The sequence below is a fragment of the Acanthaster planci genome, linkage group LG20 (genome assembly GCF_054643075.1).
Source record: "Acanthaster planci isolate LZ-2023a linkage group LG20, COTS_SCS, whole genome shotgun sequence".
In the NCBI taxonomy this organism is placed as follows: Eukaryota; Metazoa; Echinodermata; class Asteroidea; order Valvatida; family Acanthasteridae; genus Acanthaster; species Acanthaster planci.
In genome coordinates, this window is record NC_141796.1 from 11,122,026 (window position 1) to 11,145,281 (window position 23,256).

At 40.2% G+C, this 23,256-nt stretch overlaps 4 protein-coding genes across 10 annotated transcripts in view; 2 read left to right on the plus strand and 2 right to left on the minus strand.

Annotated features, from left to right (window-relative positions):
• On the minus strand, positions 1–5,214 carry LOC110987690 (very long chain fatty acid elongase 4-like). Of its 3 annotated transcripts, none has more exons than XM_022250652.2 (8): positions 5,103–5,214; positions 4,112–4,238; positions 3,542–3,729; positions 2,939–3,022; positions 2,637–2,693; positions 2,399–2,513; positions 2,140–2,267; positions 1–1,852 (listed from the first exon to the last, which is right to left on the minus strand). In XM_022250652.2, the coding sequence occupies exons 2-8, from the start codon at positions 4,167–4,169 to the stop codon at positions 1,610–1,612; spliced, it is 873 nt and encodes a 290-aa protein (XP_022106344.1). In that variant the 5' UTR covers positions 4,170–4,238; positions 5,103–5,214; the 3' UTR covers positions 1–1,609. The 3 variants fall into 3 exon arrangements, with proteins under 3 accessions (XP_022106344.1, XP_022106346.1, XP_022106345.1); XM_022250654.2 differs by lacking the exon at positions 5,103–5,214 and adding an exon at positions 4,736–4,872; XM_022250653.2 differs by lacking the exon at positions 5,103–5,214 and adding an exon at positions 4,628–4,872.
• On the plus strand, positions 5,069–13,378 carry elovl4 (ELOVL fatty acid elongase 4). 4 transcript variants are annotated; one of them, XM_022250649.2, is made up of 7 exons: positions 5,069–5,200; positions 7,746–7,918; positions 8,464–8,651; positions 9,369–9,449; positions 9,766–9,937; positions 10,763–10,890; positions 11,204–13,378. In XM_022250649.2, the coding sequence occupies exons 2-7, from the start codon at positions 7,843–7,845 to the stop codon at positions 11,465–11,467; spliced, it is 909 nt and encodes a 302-aa protein (XP_022106341.1). In that variant the 5' UTR covers positions 5,069–5,200; positions 7,746–7,842; the 3' UTR covers positions 11,468–13,378. The 4 variants fall into 4 exon arrangements, with proteins under 4 accessions (XP_022106341.1, XP_022106342.1, XP_022106340.1 ...); XM_022250650.2 differs by lacking the exon at positions 5,069–5,200 and adding an exon at positions 5,580–5,778 and having other exon boundaries at positions 7,757–7,918; XM_022250648.2 differs by lacking the exon at positions 5,069–5,200 and adding an exon at positions 5,582–5,778.
• The window catches only part of LOC110987686 (uncharacterized), a 19,365-nt gene continuing 9,181 nt past the window's right edge, over positions 13,073–23,256 (minus strand). Inside the window, exons 3-8 of one of the 2 annotated variants that reach the window (XM_022250638.2) lie at positions 21,511–21,717; positions 18,960–19,109; positions 18,294–18,443; positions 16,583–17,611; positions 15,670–15,913; positions 13,073–15,197 (exon numbers count right to left, since the gene is read on the minus strand). In XM_022250638.2, the coding sequence (XP_022106330.2) occupies positions 14,927–15,197; positions 15,670–15,913; positions 16,583–17,611; positions 18,294–18,443; positions 18,960–19,109; positions 21,511–21,717 (2,051 nt within the window). In that variant the 3' untranslated portion in view covers positions 13,073–14,926. Of the gene's footprint in view, positions 15,198–15,669; positions 15,914–16,582; positions 17,615–18,293; positions 18,444–18,959; positions 19,110–21,510; positions 21,718–23,256 lie in introns of both variants that reach the window. The other variant, XM_022250637.2, reaches the window with a different exon arrangement.
• immp1l (inner mitochondrial membrane peptidase subunit 1) overlaps positions 18,365–23,256 on the plus strand; it is a 25,925-nt gene continuing 21,033 nt past the window's right edge. Inside the window, exon 1 of the mRNA XM_022250658.2 lies at positions 18,365–18,469. The gene's annotated coding sequence lies outside the window, so the exon portion shown is untranslated. The remainder of the gene's footprint in view (positions 18,470–23,256) is intronic.

A 23,256-nucleotide genomic window follows, 5' to 3' on the forward strand; every position in this document is an offset into this window, starting at 1 on the left:
TTAATTGATTGTCATTCATTTAATAGAAGCACCTCAATCAAAACTACTGCAGTACAAGACAGATACATACGGCATTAGAACTATAAATATGAAACATGACAGCTACAACATTTTCTACTTGTGAGGGCAAAAATCGTCAAATCTCATCTCATTTAAAAATTCCTGATTCTGATATATTTGAAGTCAACGTTAAATTTTTACTCTCTTCAGTCTTGATCTGTAAAATTTTACACAAAGGTAGGGGTAAGGCAGTTTCATAAGATGCACTGTGGATCATGTCTCACCTCACTGCCGTAGAGCAGTGCACATGTAAACAAAGCATGGCATTATGTTGTACATATAATAAACATTCAAATACCAAAATTGCTCTAAAAAGCTTGTCTAACATTTCGGTAAATCATTAAGCAACATTTTACACAAAATAGCCAATTTCAGCACACATCTAATTCTAAACAGCTATTTTTTCTATTAAAAAGCTCTATATAAATTTCACCTCACATATTTCAGAAATGAGACAGTATAATGTAAAAATCTCAGCCAACAGACCAAAAAACCCAACCTCAATGTACAGCTGCCTTTCAACATCTTAAAAGCTGCTTCATGAAGTATATGTTTACAAACGTAAAAAGTATATCTGAAACGATTCAAGAAATTCAAGTACCAGTAACTACATGTACAAAATAAGTACTTTTGGTGAATTCAATGAAACAAATTGCCCACTTTTGCTGAGGCATATAAACCAATGCAAGAAAATCAATCTAGGCGTAAAATACAAATTTTGAAGTACAAATACAATGCATAGTAGACTTCAGACCTCCAGGTCAGTTCCTGTCTTAAATTTTCAGCTGTTTTCCTAGTATCCAGTAAAAATAACAAAATGTCTTTCAATATCATTGAAAGTATTTTTTAATTTCTCCTTGCTATAGTTGCAGTGATTACTTGAGAGGATGCTGTTTTGACAATGTGATGAAATCCACACATTTGAGGTATACAAATCTTTATGTTTCCCTGCAAATTGACAACCTACCCTGTCAAAGGATATCTTAACAAAATGAAATAGGTAAAAAATTTCCAAACTTAAGTTTTGCTTCAAGCTCTGTCTTTATTCCTGAGAGAAGTATGTTGATGCCACCTTTGGCCATTGACACTTAGACAATCTTGCCTATTGCAGGAAACATCACTGAAACAAATTAGCTGTGATTTCAAATAATCATTGTCCATGAGACTTATTTAAATTTAATAAGTATAGATTTCAAAACAGGTTTAACTTTTTTGAAAAGTTAAACAGGACAAGGCATTTTTATTTCAATTAAATGTTATTTCAAATATCAGTGTTTTTCTGTACCAATATTAAAAATGAGCAGCCTACAGATTAAGTAAGAAATGGACAAAACATTAAAAAAACATCTAATCTAATTTTACTCCAATCAAAGCAAATTCATCCGGTCAAAAACAAAATCAGCACAACTCAAACTTGGCAGTCACACATTACAACTTACACAAAATGATACCACTTCATTAAAAGTTTGATTCTCGTTAATGAATCAAAGAGCCAATGTTGCAGATGACAACCCAATCAATTATAATACAAACACCTGCTACAGGGGAGCTAGTTCTTACCCGATCTCTGCCGCAGGTTGTAACGCCTGCCCCCTGCCTGTTCCTGCTCAGAGGTAGCATCGCCGGATTTCTTCTTTTTGTCCTTGTTGCCGTAGCTCTTGCGGTAGAAGTTGGAGAACAGGATGATGTGAGAGATGAGGTAACCAATGAGGGCGTAGACGTAAGGGTCAGGAAAGCCGCAGTCCAGGTAGAGGGTAACAAAGCTATGAATCATGATGCCGAAAAACTGAAGCTGCAGACGGAATAAAGCCATACGAAATATGAGGAGGTAAATTACTTAGAACGATATGAAGAAAAACAAAAATAATACTGCAGTTTTTATCATATATGGAAATTGCTTTTGAGGTAATTTCAAATATAGTGTACTGCTTTATTGCACTTAACTGAATTTGTCTCCATTTTTCAGATGAGTCAACAGGTTAAGCATATAAGCCAATCACATGACGCCTTGCTAAATGCACTTAGTGAGGAGCATTGTTATTGGTTTATTTCACACTGAGTGGAGGGGGCGGGGCTTACCAGCTGGAGGGATGTCAGGTATTTCTTCCACCACAGGAATGGCTGCACGCTTGGTCCCAAGGCAGACAGGAAGTAATAGGAGTACATCAGTGTGTGGATCAGGCAGTTCACCATGCCGGAAGAGTAGGCTGCACGGGAACAAGGTTGTAAATAGTGAGTGTCAGGAAGTGTGTTTGATTTGCTTGAGTTTTAGAACAGGAAGCATCACAACAGAAATAAATAAATCAGTAAATTACATGATAAAAAGGCAAGAGCTTACAATTTCCACCAGCGACCCATCGTACTCCGATCCACCATAACAGGACCATTGTAGAATGATGGTAGACATGCAAAAAGGTAATCTGGCTGTTCTTTTTCCGGAGGATGAAGATGACCTGAATAGAAAAAGAAAATGCAACATAAAACATCAGCAGTCCATTAAATTTCTTGAAATGATTACACAAACATGATCCCAGCCATAAAGACCAATGGAAGTGGAGCCAGTTATGGGTACTTACAGTGTCAAGAAGTTCAATGACCTTGGAGAAGAAGAACCACCAACAAACAGCAGCCAGCTGTGAAGACAATTGACATAACAACAGTCAAAAATGCCGATTTTCAAATTTGAAAACTTAGCTGTCTTGGCATGCTTGGTTGGAAGACCCATACGCACTGCTACACACACTCTGAAAAATTGTTGGGTGGCCGTGCATGCATTAATTATGCATGGCTGCCCATGGTTACCATTGCTAGGCAACACAACACCCTCAACTGACAGTTCTCGCAGCAGATCAAACTCTTTTGTAGAGTGAGTACTCACCCTGAGTGCCATCGGATCCTCTGAGTAGTCCACAGCTTGGCACACCGAATTGAAGTTGGGGTTCAGGATTGTCGTTACGAAGAACTATGAATAAACCAAAAGTGTAGAGATAATATCTTCTTATTTCATGTACTTGATCTGCCCTAACATCTTTTGGTAATTTTACGGGAAGGTTCTTCCAAACTTCAACACTGTACTATAATATCCTACAATAATTGTCATATTGTGGCCAAATCTGGACATGAGACACATTTCGTTTGATCTGAGTCTCCCTGCAAGGTTCTGTCTATAAGCACATTCTCCACAGCTAAAAAAAGACGGTGTGGCTCTGAAATTTATATTTACACTTTTGATTTCTCTGGGTGTGTTCGAGCAAGCTACTCGCATTGACACGAGTATAATCCTGAACGCTCAAATGGCTGGAGTACGACCCGAGGGTCAGTAAGAGAATATTCTCGCTAGAGGGGGAGTATACTCGTGTACCCGAGTGTAATTCGTACGCATCCTACTCGTGTTAACAGGAGTAACCGCGCGAACGCACCCCACGGTGCTCCAACACATAAACCCCAAGAATTAACGTTCAGGATGTAACCAAGTGTGTACCTCTTTAAACATGTATGCAGACAGTACAACCAGTGCCAAATTGTAGGCCATCATGATGTACTTGAGGTCAAAGGGCTTCCGGTCAGCCATGTAGCGTGGTCCCCACCAAACAACCATGAGATAAAGCATGACAAGGCTGTAGGATGGCACTGGACTGTCCATAAGGAACCAGTCCTTTGTTCTTGGGTCTGAAAGGAAAAACAATCTTTTTGAATGTTCAAAATTTCTACAACTAAATATGTGCAAATCATTTCAGTACATTGTTTTCCTCCTTGAAAGCAGATAAATGAAAATAAAAGTTAAAAATTGATCAATAATGGCTCGTGCACTGTTCTCTTCTTAGGCTAAGAAAAATTCTCCTGGTGGGAAGTTCAAGGAGAAAGATGTACCGCAGGCTAGTCCCCCTCATGTGGAGGTTGAAAGATCTGTTATAAAAAATCTTGAAAAAGAGATCTTCCATTGAGGAGCTTTACACTCCTGTTGCATTAATGTGCAGGCTTTCCCCAAGACTGAGAAGATATTTAAGCGACATTGTCCAAGCGTGTGGTGCGATTTCAATCTATAACCTACCTGCCACACTCTCTGCCCATGCTACTTTGCTTTTAATGTACTCTACCACACCAACCATGATGATGAAGTTATATGGGAATCCTGCTGTTTAAATGTGAAAGCTCTTGTTCCTTGTGGGAAGATATCTCTGTGACGACAGAAAGGGAGAAAAAAGGAGAAAATTTGAACCTAAAAATTACTGTGTTGAGAAACTTGCTTTCCTTCTAAAAGTTCCATGTCTTCTTGGCTGCAACGGAAACAGGTGTAGTAATTATGGCACAAATATCCAGAATTTCTAGAAAATTTCCATTTTCCAAGAACGGGGTTCTAAAAATTAAATGTCCTTGAATCTTATTATTACTGACCACTTTTTTGGACACTTTTTAAACCCCGATTTCAAAAAGGAGCGACAGTGTCCTGATATTTAGGGGGCTGAGATTTGAAAGTGGGTTAAGTAACTTTAGAAAATTAATTAAGTTTTGACAGGTCATTCATTCATTGATGGAACAGGCCGCTTGTTAGGAATACCACCATCACCTGAAGAGGCCTATCCTTGAAGTTTAGGCCTAACTTGCGAGTACTACTAGGCTAACAGGATCCGGAAGGATGTCATGTCGGCAGGTCGGTGAGCTTATTCTAACTTACTGAACTTATTCACTCAACACGCTTCTCGCACGGTTCGGTCATGACTGTACTATGGTCAAGTCCATAGTCCAACCATTATTCCTCCATGGTCCAACATTATACTTTAAACAGGCCCTGATGATATTGTGGATATGCATGTCAACGCTACGGCCAGCTAGGCTGCGCTACTGTACCGGCCGCTGGCTAACCGCACCCGTTGCGTGCAGCGCTGTATAACGGGTCGAAACTTCACTACTGAACCAACGTGTTGAGCTGCAAACTGAAGCTGCGATTTACAATCTTTCTACCACGTGAATCACCAATCACACAAAGGAAGGGAAATTTTAAAAAACACTTCGTAAGAGATCATTTTACTTAGATTTTTTACCATTTTTGGCGGCTGTTATGGTATCCAAACAACGTCCGATCACGGTCGATCGACGGCGCCGGCTATATTTTCTACACACGCGCTATTGCGGGTCAAAGGTAATGATTTACTACTTTCTAACGGGTTACAGTTATATTAAAAATTTCTACATTTGAAAAAAATAATGTTCACAGAGCAGTCTAATTGAGAAGTATAATTAATTTTTAGGTGTATAATAGCGTGGGTTTATGTTGTGGGATTATTTGTAAAATACATCTTGTATCGTCCAATATTTTCTAATGAAAAAATACAAGGATAAACCCCTATCCTTGAAAGTGAAACCGGCCAGGGCGTGTTTTGTGAGACTAAAAAAAGATGACCAATAGTATTATGGATACGAAACTAAGCATGCAGAAACCGACACCACCTCTAGTAAATAACACATCCACTGATTGGTTAAATAAATTGTCAGGCATTTTCCAGGGTACCCGTATCTATCGAGACCGCTTGATATGAATGAATGGGTAACTTCGCACCTGTCTCGCGCATGCCCACCCTCCCATGGGCCCCAGCAGGTGTAGGCTTCCTCGTGAACGCGGTTTGTCATTTCGTACATTCATCTAACAGATCTCAGGTTTTAAGATTTAATTTAGCTTACAAACGTCGCAAGTGTACGCTGGAGGTTGAAAAGAAATTGGTAAGAGTTGTCTTTGAAAAAGGGAGAACCTTGGTTCGGTCCTTCCGGTAGTTTTGTGTGATGATCGTGATGGATGCCGTGATCTGTGTTGATGTACAATGTACATTACATGATGTATGAATGTACATGTACATAGGCTGCGCTTATGCACATGTGCCCTTTTGTCCCCGTCTGAGCTATGTGTGTGGGCATTATTACTTGAAAGTTGAAGAATAAATCCCATCCTTGATCACCCTTGCCACGTCTGAATTATTTTCATGTGGTAGGCCTAACCCGTGTTTTAAAATAACGGCTGCACGACCTCTTTGATGCACTGCGTTTGATTTATGGCTGGACGTGAAAAGGACCCCACTGAAGCTGAATCTGTGTCCCGCACTATGTTGGTCTAAATAGATAACTCTGCTATATAGCAGTAGCACAGTGTACATGTACGAAGACGTTCTATTCTCTAGCCCTAGGAGTCCCAGATCCGGAAAGGGTTCCACATACGGACAACATTAATTTGTCCTCAAAACATGTAAAATGTTATAACAGCCATTGGAAAGTGATAACATGTCCTAAAAAGTGAAATTTAGCTGGGAAAATTCCCAAACATTATTTACTAAGAAAACACTTAGGTTTTTTCAGGCAAGTCTCCTACTTTTCTGCACTAGGCAGTGTTGTCAGTATGTGGAACTTTTTCCCACAAACAAAACATGTATCATGTTGTCTAAACTTGGTAACAGCGTCATCAAAGTAAATTCATTTTCTTGGCCGTACCAAGTTTGTAGGAGGTAATTCCTTCACCATGAATCCATTTGACTCAAAGTTTATGAAGTTCTCAGTTTTTCGAAACAGGCGTTTCGAGACAGGTCAGCCAGAAAGTTACCGTTAACCGTTGATGTGCTCAGTGCACATGTGCTGAGTTTAATAAAGATTGGACTCTTGTAGAGTTACTTTGCACAGGTTTTATAGGGAATGAAGGATGTATTGTGCTTTGTGGATGCTCCTATTTATAGAGGCGCATAATTTTACAATGATGTTAAATTCAGTTTCTCAGCAAGTAATGTGTGACAATGTGGACCTCCATAGTTGTAATAACCAAGTCACAATTTCCTCTAAAAATTGCAACTGAATTGAATGAAAGATCATACTGTGATAAATAGATTACTATTCATTGTTTAAGAATTATTTCAGTTAAAACACTTCCGAAGTCTAGGCTTCCGGTTCCACAGCGGGTCATTTCTGTTTGACGGTACTCAGCTTGTCTAAATGGAAAACTTTGCCAGAGTACTGCAAACAAATATAAGGTTAAGGAAACAAATCAACCTCCTGCAGTAAGCCACTTCAAATATTTGTTTTGCATCATGAATGGCACGTGCTGACCAATGTCCAACGAAGTGCAATTTCAACATGTTTTATAAAATGAGTAGAGGATTCCCTCTTAGTAATACAGCGACTCTGTGGTGCAGTCGATGGATGTGAGGACAGGCTAGTAACACAGCGACTCTGTGTTGCAGTCCGTGGATCTGAGGACAGGCTAGTAACACAGCGACTCTGTGTTGCAGTCCGTGGATCAGAGGACAGGCTAGTAATACAGCGACTCTGTGTTGCAGTCCGTGGATCTGAGGACAGGCTAGTAATACAGCGACTCTGTGTTGCAGTCGGTGGATGTGAGGACAGGCTAGTAACACAGCGACTCTGTGTTGCAGTCGGTGGATGTGAGGACAGGCTAGGAACACAGCGACTCTGTGTTGCAGTCGGTGGATGTGAGGACAGGCTAGTAATACAGTGACTCTGTGTTGCAGTCGGTGGATGTGAGGACAGGCTGGAATCACATATACGACAAATTTGTGATGTAGACAAGTTAAATTGTGGTTTGTAGTGTGCAACAAATGACTTGGAGATAACTTTTTTTAGTTCAACTTTTAAATGATACATATTCTAAGAGTCGTTACGTACAGTTTTCATTTGAAATATGTCCATAGTTTTTCAACAGGTCCTAGCCATCTCCAACTTGGTCCTTCAGTAACAGGGGAACATTCTTGGTTTGTTGTCATAGCAACACCATCGAGGAACGCCACCATGGCAATACAAGAACTCATCACCGATCAGATTGACCATCTGTATAAGTTTTACCTTCACACACTCACATTTAGTGGTACGTCGTCTCTTATCCTTTTGCTTCCCAGTCATCTTACATCCCTATAGACTAATCCAATTAGACACCGTAACTGCAGTGGTACCGCACTCACACTCACATGCTTCAGCTTAACGCGCGTGTACATTTGGCAAATCATGATACCCTAATGGTCGACAAGGCTGGTCACGTACCCGTTCCACCTGTCCATGAGTGTTGTGCAACCACACTAATTCTGGTTATTGGCGTGTTTTTTTGGTACTCGGGCATTGGCGCGCCATGAGGCGCGCAAGTATATGCGCGTTTAATGTGGAGCACTCTTAGTACGCGTAACTAATTTACGCTGGCATTTATGGTCTTTGCATACACACAGAGCGCATGCAAGAACCTGCTTGTAACCACCCGTCTTTCTTTTTGCCGATCGGGGGTGCACTTCAGCTCGAGGCAGATTCTCTACTCAGTGAAATTGTTGGAGTTACTCGGTGAAGATTGTTTGCACCCGATTACCTAATTTGTAATCGCCGCTTTTCATGATGAGAAAACTGTCCTGATTATTTCCTCCACAGATCCCCGTGTCGAGAAATGGCTCTTTATGGACTCACCAAGATGGACAATTGCTATCACTCTGCTGTATCTACTCATCGTGTGGTTGGGGCCAAAGGTTATGGCTAGCCGTGACCCCTTCACCCTTAAGTGGCCTATGATTATGTATAACTTTGTGTGTATGCTGATATCTTTGCACATTCTGAAAGAGGTTAGTAGTGACGCTTTTCATGACCGTGTCTAAATCAAATGTCTGCCGCCAGAAAAACAAATGGATGCCAAGGAGAAAACGTTTGGTTTGTGGCTGTGGTTACCTCTCCTAGAGGGGTGTGTTACACCCGGATGCAGCCACTTGATTCAGACACAACTTATGACTCATGACTCGAAATCTAACTCTAATTGTATGCAGCCAGTGGCAATATAATAGCCTGACCGTAGAGCAACCTTATGAGTTAGTTTGTGTTTAGTAACATCTGCCTAGTAAGTTCTGATGGAGTAAGCCAGCTGTGATTGGTAATCAAGTTCACACGGACATCAGTGTTTTATACCCACAATCTTTTTCAGTACCGTGCAGTGTCGTAGTCGAAACCATCACAAGGCCAGTTACAAGTAACAGGGTGAACAATGACAAATGAATGCTTTTGTTGCAGTTCATTTGAATAGCTTGTGACCTGGATTCAGACTGGACGTCTTGTGTTGGTCTTGTGTGGCCTTGTGAAGGTTTTAAGTGGTCTCAACTACCACTGATGCTGTGCAGATTTGATTGCCTCCAGTGATCCCACCCATCCCCCACAAACAGAAGGGTGGCGTCTGTGTCTTCTACATCAAAACATTCTTTCTCAAACTTCAAAATTATACCCAGTAACAAATATGTAAATTGCCAAAGTTGATGTAGCCAATTAATGTGATCATTTTGAATTGTCTGTAGAATGTGATATGCGGGTACCAGTTAGGCTACAGCCTCAGCTGCCAAGAAGTGGTCTACAGCTATGAGGAGTATGAACACCGGGTAAACAGCGCCCCCTACTGGCTGTAAATTTTAGAGATTAGTGATGAAGACTGCGGATTAGTGAAGAGAGGCACATTTGTGCATACCAATGTTGTGAAGTTGAAAAAGCATAGATATCGTGCTGCACAGTGCATGCTGGTACTTTTATGCTATTTAATTAATGCCTGACTAACCATCATACCGCCCTCAATAGGTGTGTACAATGCCAATAACCTGTAGGTTGACCACATGATACATATTAAGTCTTTTAAGTCTACATTAACTTTAACAGCTTCAGTAGATTTGAGAATGAAGCAATGGTGATTTTCTGCCACAGATTGCCATGTCGCTGTGGTGGTTCTACTTCTCCAAGTTTGTAGAGATGCTGGACACCGTCTTCTTCATCTTGAGGAAGAAGAACAGTCAGTTGACCTTCCTTCATGTCTACCATCATGCCAGCATGTTTGGTCTGTGGTGGATTGGCATCAAGTGGGTGGCAGGAGGACAGTGTAAGTCCAAGTTGGTGCAGGAAAGGAAGGTGTATACAGAGTACTGAAGTGACTATGTCTCGTTCACAGTGGTGTGTGTAAAACGCATGAGTGTGATAACCGGCTCATGAACCAACACACACTGGTACTCTATTCGTTTGCACTACAATCTCTGGTTCTAAATGGCATCACACTTCGATACACGTACTCTGTAGCCATCTCATTTTTAAAAACAAAAAGATCAATGGAATATGCCCCAAACGGCCACTTTTACTCTGCTATCAATGAGACCAGAGTGTGTCTGATGGGTCACTCCACTGGAAGCATTCCGAGTTCTTAGAATAGAGTTTTGTTTGATATATCACACCTGACTGTTTTGCATTAGAATGGTGTAACTTTCAACATATATATTTACAGTATATTTACAGTTTGTAAGACTGTGTCCAAATTGTTTGGCTATGGCTTGACATTACACATAACTCTAGGGGAACTCTGAAGCCACAACCATATGTCACCCGCTCTGCACAAAGATGTAATAAGTTGCACAATGCCAAAACAAGCAATGGCCTGTTCTATTTAGAGAGGCCAAAATTTCTTCAAATATGTGATTTTTGTGTTCTTTCTCACAAGTATAGCAAATAAGTGAGGTCTGTGAGTAAAATGATTTTATTGGAGGGCAAAATCCATGGATTGTTCAGTCTTGTAATCGAAACCATGACAAGACCAGTCACAAGTAACAGGGTGAAAAGTGACAGAGAAACACTTCTTGCAGTTCATTTGAATAGCTTGATATTACTGTAAGGTTGATAACTTTTGATGGAGTTCATGTTTGTTCCTTATTTACAGCATGGTTTGGTGCAACACTCAACTCCTTCATTCATTTTATCATGTATTCCTACTACCTGCTAGCAGCAATGGGTCCACGCATGCAGAAATACCTCTGGTGGAAACGTTACCTCACTCAAATGCAATTTGTAAGTAAGATAGTTCTTGGTATCAGAACCCATACTGAGAATACAGCCATGATTGGCACAGAAGCGGGAACTTGGCACATCTGTTTCTTCCACAGACCTTCATTCCATCACTTAAGAAGTCAGTGGGTTAAATCGGTTTGCAGGTAGGTTTTGGATAAAAATCTTGTTCGCTCTGCTGAGAACCAGTGGTAAAAAAAAAAGATCTTGATCATTTGAACAGTGTGGCATGTTCCCCTCTAGGAGACTCTGGTTTTTTGTTGTTTTTTTTAGAAAACTAAAGTAGAGGGTATTTGGTTTGTGCCGTTCACTACAGGGCCAGTTTGTCGTTGGTTTGTTCCATGCTTGCCAGTCTCTCTACTTTGAATGTAACTTTCCTCGCTGGATGCACTGGGCACTGATCCTCTACGGCATCACCATCTTTTCTCTCTTCATCAACTTCTACATCCACGCCTACATCCGCAAGGAGCGACTGCCTAAGTCAGAGCGCTCCTTATCAAGCAAGCCTAGGACTGCCGAGGCACAGAACGGAGAGGCACTTCAGAATGGAGCATCTAGGGACAGCAAAAAGACAAAATAAGTGGGAAAATGTTGATAGTAGATGGCATGATCGTAATGCGAGCTTTGAAGTGAACTAGTGTGTAGAAGATTTTCAGTCACATGATTATTGACAGTCATTGTTCATTTTAAACAGATGTGTGCGGAAATGTACACACCTTTGAAGCTTCTCCACATTCTAATAGACAATAGAAATGCACAGATTTGAAAATGCACACACCTCCTACGTAATGTTACAGTTCATGAAATGTCTTTGCCCTTCATGTTATGTCACTTGAAAAACCTCTATACATAGGCCCTTGACATCGCCTATCTGAAATTATTCAGTTTTTCTTATCTTTGAAGAATTGGCTTTTTATAGCCCAAATGAATCCTTATCTTCCTGAACTGAAGTCTCTTGACAAAGTGTCTTAATTTGTGACTTCTCATGTGAATGCAGTTTGTTAAGTAAATGCTGGAAGTGTCTTCATTTTGTAGATGAAGGGGCAGAATTTTAGTACATGAATAAGAAGAGGCGTGTAATGAAAACATCATCATAACTCTGTTTGTGGGGACATGTAACAACAGTACTTTCAAAATAATGGCTTTTCCAAACTAGGTAGATGGTTATATTTTTATTCTTGAAATCTTGCTAAGTTATTAGAACTCCAAATTATGCTTGGAGCAGATGTGCTAATGCATTTTTTATTGATTTCTAGTAAATTAAGTTAGTGTGTGTAAAATTGAGAAAAAAAGGAGAAGGCACAGGTGTGTCTGTAGCCAACATGAGAAGGCATCTCTTGTTATCAAAGCAAAAATATCCCCTCATTGGCAATGGAAGAGGCGGGTCGCCAACCATGTTGACTAGGTGCACTATCAAAGAAACTGACAATTTTCTTCCCATTCGCTTGATCCATGCCATGTGTTGACAGTTGTATGTGATGTGCAGGGCGTATCCAGAACCAACATTTTGGGGCGGGGTGGGAAGGGGGGGTATGTTTTTTACAGACACGCATTTTTACAGCTTATTGAAGGAAGGGAAAGGAATCAGAAAAAAGTCACCCTGGGGGGGGGGTTGAGCATAGACCCCTGTGGCCCTCAGTGGATCTGCTCCTGGTGTATCATCCTAATTAGAGGTCATTGCATGCTTTGTAATAAGAGTCATTTTGTATTGAGCCCACATGCTAAAACCGTTTCAAAATTAGGTCATCTTTTACGACATATTGGACCATACACAAGACTCCACTAACCCCTGCTTAAATGTACATCAATTGCATTCTGTGTCCAGAAATCTTTAGTTCCTAGTCTGTAACCTCGCATTTAAATGACTATTTTTATTTACAACTCACTGTGTCACAGCCAACTCGTGAATAATTCAAACATTTATAAACGAGGGAAATTATAATTTTGTCGAAACAAGTTTCAGCAGAAAAATGCCAGTTTGCCCTTTGACTAAAAACCTTTGGTTTTCAGAGTGTTACATGTTCGTTGTAGAGGAATATTTATTTTATCCAAGGTCCCAAAATTTATGTAAGATTTATTTATAAATTTCAAAACAACTTCATATTTAGATTATTGACAAATTCGCATATAAGATAACGCAACTCTCCAAGAAAGGACCTTCATGAAGTAACATTGACAAAAAGAATCAGGTTGTCTGATTTCTGCCATTATTTTAATTTGTACATATATCTTTATCAAAAGTAGCGGTCTTTTTCTTGTGCAAGCATTGTTAGAGAAATAACTTTTACAGTAGATGTTTTTATGTTCGCGATCAATGTAGAATTATTAAGCGAGTTGTGTACGGTTACAGTACTCTACTAACATAATTGCATGAAATAAAAGTTTAGTTTACACTTTACAAGTAGCAATTACAATGTTGGTGACAGGCATTGCCATGTCTTGTGGGAACCCTACAAATTCTTCAATAAAGTTGGTTAAAACAGCAGCTGTAGTTTCCACTGGTTGCAAGACTTTCATTATCAGAGTGGAAGTTGATATCGTAGTGAGAAGTAGGCCCCGCTCATATTATGGAATAATCTAGCCAGCTCCCACCCTGAGGAAGATGTGGACTAATCCAGACCAGCCACCCAACATTCCTTTCTTTGTTATGAACTCTCTCTGGCCCACCCATTTTCAGTATAAGAGGAATTTCTAATCTGCATGGCCTTTTGTCTAAGCCCTGGCGCTGGGACCTAGCCTGGGTTTAAAACCTTGGGTGTCTGGACTCTGCAGTTGAGTTCAGCAACCAAGTTTGGGCATAGTACATCTTGAGGGTGTAGCTGTCGGCACCACTTTGGAGAGGGTATGTAAACATGTATCTTCCATTTGGCAAACCTGATGTGATTATTTCTAAACTTTGCAGCCTGTTTCAACCAATCATGTATGTGTCAACTGGATCCTGTCTTAAACTGAACTGTCCTAGTCTCGGCCACTGAAAAAATGTAATTACATTGTATTACAGTTAGTTGTTTCAAAGTAAGGCATTTGGATTATTTCTTTCAGCATCAGAACAAATTTTGACAACTTGTTATTTCTCTGGCCCATCTATGCTACGATAATTATATTATCGTCACAGATCATTGGAATAGCTTTGACTTGAGTTCATATCAGACAGGATGATTTGCGATGGACTCCACTCACTGCAACACATTGCCAAGTTCAGGCTCGTTACTCTCGATACTTGTGGCTAAAGGAACATGCTGTGTGTGCCTAACTCTTGGATCACATTGTATGAATGGCCAACGGTTACCATTCTGCCATCTTGAAATAACCACCTGATGCAAGAGTATTCTCCAAGTCTGATGAAGAGTATACTCTTGATCACTCAAGGTACACTCAACAAGGAATACTCTCAACTTCAGCCATTAAGCCAACTAAAACCATGTTTATGTACAAGACGGCTGTTTGGCTTATGTTCCTTGACCTGGGACCAGCTACAAAAAATTCCTGTTAATATGTACAAACACAAGTCCACATCAAAGTAAAGATCAGAAAATATTTTGTTTCACACTCTATGCATGCTACATACAAACACAAACCAAAGTAAAGATCATGGAACATTCTGTTTCACTGTGCAAAACGGCAAGCTGAGTAAAGATTTCATTTACTATTTATACACCAAAATATTCGAACCTGAAAGACATTCTTGACAGCCTTAGAAAAATTTAAAGACAGGTTCTCTAATTTTGAAAAATTTTCCTGCTAAGATATCACACCACAGTGAGATTTTGAAACTAAGCTTTCAAGAAGATCCAGTTGAAGATTTTCACCATCACAATATAATATTGAGAGAATGAACTTATGAGTCAAGATCGGAAGGCACAGGGGTTAGAATTCAGCTGCTGGTCACATGCTGTGTCCTTAGGCAAGCCAATTCACCCCACCCAGTTCCTTCTGTCCATCCAGGAGTCACTGTTAGTGTTTGGTAATTTATGACCATATTTACGTGTAACTTTGACAAAGATGCACAGAGGAATAAACAATGCTGGAGCACGTCTGTTTAACAAGGTTCCTCCTTAATGTTGACCTCCATTGTTTTCTGTTTCTTGGAGTCTGTTTCCATGGTAACAGTTTCCATCATGTCCTGTGATGCAGCAACTATTGTGGAGTCGGACGACGCACTTTCTGCATCTGAGTCAAGTGAGCCGGAATGATCACTCTCTGTTGGCGATGCACCATCGGAGGTTTGGCCACCCTCTCTGGCTGTTGATTTCTTCTTGGATTTGGAGAAACGAGGAGCATTGGCAATGTCTTTTGGGTCTTGCAGGAATCTAAGCACGTGAAAGCAAAGATTACCGGCAACACAGTGTTAACACTTGATTTATTTTGTACAGGTACAAATGCTGAAGAGAAATGTCTGCCGACTTTGACTAGCATTTACACAGAGAGCCAACACGATACTGAAAGTCTGAAACACAGCATTGGAAGAAGTCTTAGTTTTCTTGTGACAAGTCCTAACGTGTGAACAAAAGCTGTTCTTTTCCCCAAAAATGTGAGATAGAGGATGAAAGAAATCCTTGAAACATTTCAGCAAAAGGTTTGGTAGAAATGACAAACAAATGGCTTTGGTTTGGTGAATCTTGAATATGCTTTTAATACAGAGTGCCAAATTAGCATACCCCAAAGGATTAAACCTCTCATTATCCACAATATGTGAGTAACAATTCTGAAATCTATAACAAAACCTCCAGAATTCACACCGGTAGGATAGGCAGGTTGGTGCCTTATTCCCTGACTGTTTACCTGTATGTTAGTTTTTGCCCTGGCACCTTAGCAATGATATCAGTCTTGTAGTAATACCGAAGTGCACGAGACACCTTCTCGTAAGTCATGTTGGTCCGGTTCTTCTGAAGTCCCCACATTTTGGCAAAGGCGTTGGGGTCAACAAAGCGGAAGATGAGCTTCTCCTTGTCCTCCCAGCGGATGTAGGAGGTGTTCTTTTCGTTACTGAGAAGCTGGGCCATGAAATCCCACAGAAGTCGGCACTCTGGAAAAGACCAGTCACATTGACCACTCTTATTTTGCCTCAACTCAACTGGAATGAGCGGCCAAAGTTTGCAGAAATATCACCTGTTGGTTGGTTTTCGATTTTACTTCCAATTTGTTCAAAATGGACAATTTTCCCATTGATTTTAGAAAGGGTTTTGTTTTCATTTAGTATAAAGTAGTGTGTGTATTATTATCTGGTGTTCTGATAGCTGTGTGAGACTTTTAACATTTTCTGAATTAATCTTTTAATTTTGTATCAACAACCAACCCGACTTTAGCAGCCACTTGTAGGAAAAACATGACCCCGACATCAAAAGCACAGACCCTCAGCTGACCACTCCAGTTTCACACAATCTTAAAGCAAAAGCTTTTTTCGTTACTATGGAAATACTCTTGAAAAAACTATGACAAGTATCTTCTGCAGCAAAAATCTCATTAATAATGGGTACATGGAAGTGGGTGATTAAACACTCCTGCACAGTTGATCAGTGTCCCATCCCAGCTTGCGAACTTTGTAATACGATGCAGGGGCACAACAGCCACTGTACCTATCCTTAACTCACTGGGAGCTCATTTTACCTCTCCAAGAATATGGTGCATGTGGTCTAGAGAGAGGTTCAACCTTTTCTAGAAAGAACTTTGTTGGAGACAACTCTGTGCAGCTCACCTCCTTTTTGTTTGAAGGAGACATTATCGACTCCCTTCCGACATTCTGTCGCTGATGACATCAGCAGACCCTCTCGTGACTTCTGGGGAAAGAATGCACTCTGGACTTTGGGACAATGTCTCTCGTCCGAAGTCCCCTTTTGCTGATGGCTGACATATGAACTTGGAGGTAAGCCATAGATGGGTGCATTACATGCATCTGTGTCTGTCAGAAGTCTCACTGGTATGGGCTGGGCAATGGACTTTAACCCGATGGAAGCTGAGCTCGCATCTGAAGCTCTTTCAGGAGAACAGCTTCGGTATTGTTCTCTTGTTGTCCTGATAACTGGTACCTCGTGTGCAGTCTTCACCATTTGTCTATTAGGGTCAGAGTTACTGTCATAGCGAGACTGGTTAGCAGTGATGGAAAGCCGAGGATTGCTTTTGACTCCATTAAACAGCTTCCCTTGTTCACTTTGTCCACCAGGAGACTGATGCTGCTCTTCCTTCGAACTCAGACCACCCTCCTTCCAACCATCTTTTATTACTTGGCGGCATCTTGCTACATCAGCTTCAGCCAGTTTGCCCTCTTTGTTCATTTTGTACTTAATGAATGTACTCATGTCACAGTACCGATTCCAACTCTCCCATCCATTTTTAAAATCAGGCTGCACAGGTAAAGCTGAGGCCTGGGCATGAGAGCCACAGTGTGTGTCTGAAATGGTGGCAGGGGTGGGATAAGAGGCAGGAGCAGTGTAAACAGTCGGATAACCAGTAAAGACATGAGACTTCCGTTTGTACTGACTCTCTGGTGATATGGATGACCTCCTGGCATGACTTTCAGCTGGTGATGACCTCTCACTATGACCTCCCACTGGCGGTGATCTACTGTTAAGACCACGTATTGGCTTTGCTGTGCAGGTCAATGCTGGATGGTCAGGGAGGCACAAATAGGCACTAACAGCAGAGAGGGGATGAGCAGGCGGGGATATCCTGTCCTCAATAAGTGCCTGAGAGATGCATCTGGAATCACGGGGACTCTCACTTCCAACTTCTGATAGGAAAAAGAATTCTTTTCAACAGCTTGAAAAAATGAATTCTATTTCATGAAATAGCAGTGTTAATCACCAGGGCATGAGAGAAATCATTATTTTATCAATGAGGATGACTTTTAGGGTTTAACCCCTGCGATGATTAGATGTATGCTCATACTGTGTGAACCTTTGGCACACTCTACAGAGGGCAGTGTGTGGCAAATGGCTTAAAAGAATCACAGCATGTGAAGGGCACTTACATGTATATATTAGGCCATTCCTGAGTTTTGTCTATGCAGCTACATGTGGGTCTAAGTTATTTTGCCGTTTGCAAAATCGTGTCAGTGCTAAAAGGACCTTCATGAAAAAATTACATTAAAAGGTCTTTATTGAAAAATGTTATTCTTAAAAGAAATTAATTGAAATTTAAATATATTGGCCCTTGAAAACTAGTTTAATAAATTAAAAGTAAAACAATATAGTTTGTTTCAATACACCTTTTCTTTCATGCTCAGAGTGAGGCCTTAAGAGTACTTTCAAAAGTTATATTTTTGCTGTAATGACCTTTTAGCACTAACCCGATAAAACATGCCGGCAAGTGTGGCCAAAAGACACTGCTGTAGTTCTTAAAAGCTTATTTGAACACAACTTTACTTTTCCAGGTTTGTTCTTAAATCTATTAAGCATATTTTGACATACCTGATATTTTGAGATTCAATGGCATATTCTTCTCCTCTTCAGTATCTTCCTGAGAGTGTCCAGTGATGGAGGGGCCACTGTAGCGATCTTCTGCTTTATTTTGAGAGCTTGGCATCGCATCGTTTGCAGCACTTGTGATGGCAACCACAGCTAATTTGGATCAAAACAAGTAAAAGGTTTGATTCTGTTTGCTTCCTTACCTCCATACCATGGGTTTATTTGACCTTTTTCTTGGCCCAACAGCAGTAACACACTAGCATGTTTAGGCATCTAGATCCTACAATGTATTCTAATACAATTGAAAATCACAAAAGAGAGGCAAACGGTTGATATGGAAATTTCATTTCTGAAGTCCATTGTTTGTAAAAAGTTCCCTTCTGTTCTGAATTGAGGACACTGCACAAGAAGATTTGGCAGGTGCTCCGATTTCTGACCTACCAAGATTTAAAATGAAAACTGTGTGCTCATATGATGAATTGAAGAGGTTTTCAAATGTAGCGGAGAGTAGATTATTACCAGCTGAATATATAATGCACAAAAGATCGCCAGCTGTTCATGGAGAAATAAGGACAGTTGACAGCACACTGTTCTGTTAACTGCTACATCCACTCTAGCTGTTACACTGTAATAATTAGAGATTGCTCAGATTTGTTTTTGGGTTTGCACCTTGTCTATACTCCTGTGTGTCCCTCTGACTCTTGCCATTGATGGCTGTTGTTGGGGAGCAGAGGTGCTTGGCTAATGTTATCGCCTCATTGGCTGAGGAGGTGGGCTTCATTTGCATACCGGGCACTGGTGGGTAGTATTGGATTCCATCTGTGATGGGAGAAACAAAGTCAAGAAACTTCATTTGTACAAAATCACAATGGATTAGCACCAGCAATTACTCCATGGAACAACACTGTGATTAAGGGGCATGATATGCCTGGAGCTAGGAGGTGTGGCCATGACTCAGTTATTTCCCAACAATGTCGATTTGATTCAAAAGAATTTCTCAGCTTTCTTCTACAAATGAAAACAATAAACTACATGTATGTAGTTTGAGGTATCCAAAGTCTTGCTTAACCAGCTGTAGACTGTATCACTGCTCACTGATAAAGTCCATTTTCAAGGATGCAGAGAAGAAAGACAACTAGTTACATCTTTGACAAATACCACCTCTCAGAATATGACTACTTTCATATTTACACCAAAAACCTGTTAATTTATGAAAAGTAAGCCAGTTAGCAATTCATGTACTAGTATTATGTACGTAGCATACCGTATGTTTGGCACTGCACCATGTATTTCACCTGTTTTCCCATAAAAGCAACAAGTGGCACAGGTTAATGATATTTGCAACAGAGTCAAGTTTGAGTTCTGGGAAGTTTGCCTAAAGGGACCGTCCCAGAGGTCTGTTGGCCTGGAAACTTCCCTGTTTTCCTTGTTTGTTGTGTGGCCATCAGAGTGGAACCAACTGGTACAAAGTGTGTTCATGGCGTACTGTGCACGTACACGTGCAATATTTGGTGCACTGCTAGCAAGTACCATTTCCCATGAGCATTGGCAAGTTTGCATAATTTCCCAAGTCAAAATGCCAATGAACAGAAACTACCTGGAAACAGGGGAAAACTTGTACCTTTGTCCAACTTACGGTGAATTAATAATACCAATGCCCTGTGATTGGATCGTGCAAATTGAGTTCCACTATAGGACATTAAGTCCGATTATACTGAAACACAATATTATTTTGAAAATTTATTTTGCTGAAAAAACCTAGACAAAACCTACAAAAATGCATCTGGGACAAGACTGAATGCTATTTATTGGGTACATCCAGATATTACTTTTTACGGCACCCCCCCACAAAAAAACACCAAACCTAAAAGTAACATCCATTTTCTCTCAAAGCAATGCTGCTTGTGCTGTCAAATTAAACTTTACCCTGTTTTCTAATCAAATTTTATTTAACACCTCATTAAATTTCAATGAAGTCTTCAGTTTTAAAAATACACTATTCCAATCTTCAATTTTACGCAGCAATTTCTGTCAATTGCATTAGGAGACAATAAAATGTTACTTTAGGGTTGCCCTTGGGGGGGGGGACTACCTTGTAATGACAGCTGTTCAACATACATTGAAGTATGATGTTCATGTCTCCTTGAACTAACTACCAAAAAAGGCTTATTTATGGCAAGACTTGAAGAAACATTTTGATAGTTTCATAAAAATACACATGCTACGGAACTAGTAGTTCTTTTGGAATTTTGAAGGATACTTCCTTTCCTTTCATTAACTTCACTTTTTTAGTTTCAGAGAAGATAAACCACAAGTCAAATCTTTGTTGTTCATTTCTGGTTTGTTTGGGTTCCTCTGGAAACAGGAAGGGATGATTTGGCAGTTTCAAGCTGTCTGGGGGTGTTGCCTAGAAATGCTGTTTCCACGACAGAGATCCACGTCATTCTATACAAACGGGGCCAGATTTTTATTTTAGATGAACCCTGTCACATCTGATATATGACTGTGTATAAGTTTAGAGCGCAATCTCTGATTTCCAAGAGTAATTAACTAATGCAAAGCACCTGCCAAACAAATGACAATAGTTTAAAGTTAAGTTTAATGCTATTTCCAAGTCCAATTAAACAGGTCAGGTGTAACATAGTTACAAAAATGTCACACTTTGGACCTAAGAACGACCAACTTACATGTACAACAAATACATGAACTGGCTAGTAGTGCGGTCATCCATGTTGAACAGGGTGTCAGAATTAAAATGTGTCCTTAATATTCCTGGTTTGGCAGCCACAATATATGGACCAGTGGATCACAATGAAGAGGGGTTTACAAGGTGGCTGGTCATTATGGACAGGTGGCTGGTCATTACGGACAGGTGGCTCCCGATGAACAAGTGCATTTCAGTAACTTGCAAGGACAGTAAACATAAGTGGTCACAATGGCCAAGTATAGTATGATCAACAACTGGTCACTTTGGACATGTGGCTGCTGTGGATAGGCGGAAATCATGGACAGACCTATGTAGCTATCAGTGGCCACAATGGACAGCTGGTGGTCAGTATGAACATACTAGACAGGTGACTATGTACAACTTCTGGGTCAAGTGGCCACAATAGGCAGGTGTCTCCAAACAGACAAATTACATGTACATGTATCATGGAAAACTGGCAGGACAAAATTCACAACATGGACAGATATGGAGACGTTTCCAAGAGCACTATACCTTTTCCCAGAAGTTTTTGCAGTAAGTCATGTAGCACATCACCAGCATATGGGGCACGGTGTTGGAACCCGTCCTTTGTCAGCAGGCAGAGAGCTTTACCATTCATGGAAAACTTCCTCAGTTCCACACCGCCAAGGGAGAATTCCTGGATGCACCATTTCAGCCAATCTTCCACCTCTTCTTTGTTCCAGTGAAGAGGAAATTTGCCTGGAAAATGAGAATTAGTAGAAGACAACAATTTTTTTTTTTAAGGGTGGTTGAGATATTGATCAAAGAAGGCTTGAAACTGCGGTCCTATCCATAATTTAGATAAAGGCATCCCAACAAAATGGGAGAAAGGGACAATTTACTGGAACATTGATTTATTTCTCACATAAAAAAATTAAAACCTGAACCCTCTGTTAAAAGCAAAGTCCCAATAAGACAGAGGTTTGCATTGTTGTAAAATTACTTTATTTCTTAGGTTAGACCTGCTTTTAACCATTTTGCAGGAAAAGGAGAATTTATTTAAAAATCACAAAAGAGTTTGAAATGTGACACCTTTTCCGGCACTGAAGCCTTTTCAGGAAATGTTTATCAATTTAAGCTCGAAAGATGTATTCCCAATAGAAATAAAACAACTTTTCCGTACTTTTTTCACAAAAAGCGACATGATCTTGAAATACGATTCCAACAACAACCCCACAGAGGTTTCTTGTTTTCAGGAAATTCTTGTAACACTATCCCCAAGTTCCGATCTTTTTTAACCCCAGGAACCAAGATAACAAATTCCCAGGGTAATTTCGTAAAAATGAATTAACAAATGCGCTTTTCTTTTTATGCTAAGGTACCGAAATAAATCCATGATTAAAGTGAAGTGTGTGAAATTGATTGGTGAAATTTATGCCTCCCGTGAAGGAACAAGATACCTCCACATGACTTATTGCCTGTTAAAGATCTTTTCTTGGGAATGAATCTGACATTATTGTAGAGTAAACATATTTAAGGAGACTCGTGTTTCCTTTTAGAAAATTTGAAAGGTCAACCAGCTCTGATCGCCTGGCTGTAATTCTGGAAACACAATGCAGAGGAAATCCTCAGTGCTAAACTTGGTACCGTGTAAATGTCACGTTTACAGGTTATTAGTGTACTTTCAGGAAGGATGATTCCTCACTAGCAACATTATCTTTGGGGTACATTTTCTCAGAAAACTGTCTCTTCTTACTTCTTTTCTTCGCACAGCTGCTGCTGCAATGGGGGGGAGTAACTCACCTAAAAGATCCTTTGACAGAAAAATGGTAATTTTGCACAATGCCACAATATCTACAGAGCAGCTTTTCTGCACTTTTCTTTCATTAAATTGCAGATGTTGAATCCATGTACATGTCATTGGTCATCAGACTCTTCTTCAATCTATTTTCTGTCATTTTTTGTTCACAATTCGGTTTTTAGTGGTGAAGCAAATTTATTTCCCTTTCTCACTTTAGGTGAAACTTTTAACTGGTGATAGTCAATCTGATTTGTATCGTGAATAAAAGTTTTAGATTCTGGCGTGGGTGGGTGGTTGGAGTCCCCCTTCTGAGTAGAGCAGGATGGACCATGTAGGGTCATCTTTTCCCCACCTCACACTGCATTTTGTTCCCCAAAACAAAAACAAGCCTTCCTTTGTCAATGCTGCTTTTACATGTGTTGCTGCAGTGGGCATAGATTCTGTCTATTATATCCTTCACCTGTCAATTAACGTTAATGATTCATTCTCATCCCGTT

Coding starts and splice junctions, on each gene's coding strand:
- LOC110987690 (XM_022250652.2), bottom strand. CDS start 4,169: ATGGTTGGTGTGGTAGAGTACATTAAAAGCAAAGTAGCATGGGCAGAG. Junction 2,694..2,938: donor AGGATCCGATGGCACTCAGG/GTGAGTACTCAC, acceptor TTGTCTTCACAG/CTGGCTGCTGTTTGTTGGTG. Junction 1,853..2,139: donor ACCTGACATCCCTCCAGCTG/GTAAGCCCCGCC, acceptor TTCCGTCTGCAG/CTTCAGTTTTTCGGCATCAT.
- elovl4 (XM_022250649.2), top strand. CDS start 7,843: ATGGCAATACAAGAACTCATCACCGATCAGATTGACCATCTGTATAAG. Junction 9,450..9,765: donor ATGAGGAGTATGAACACCGG/GTAAACAGCGCC, acceptor TTTCTGCCACAG/ATTGCCATGTCGCTGTGGTG. Junction 9,938..10,762: donor GTGGGTGGCAGGAGGACAGT/GTAAGTCCAAGT, acceptor CCTTATTTACAG/CATGGTTTGGTGCAACACTC.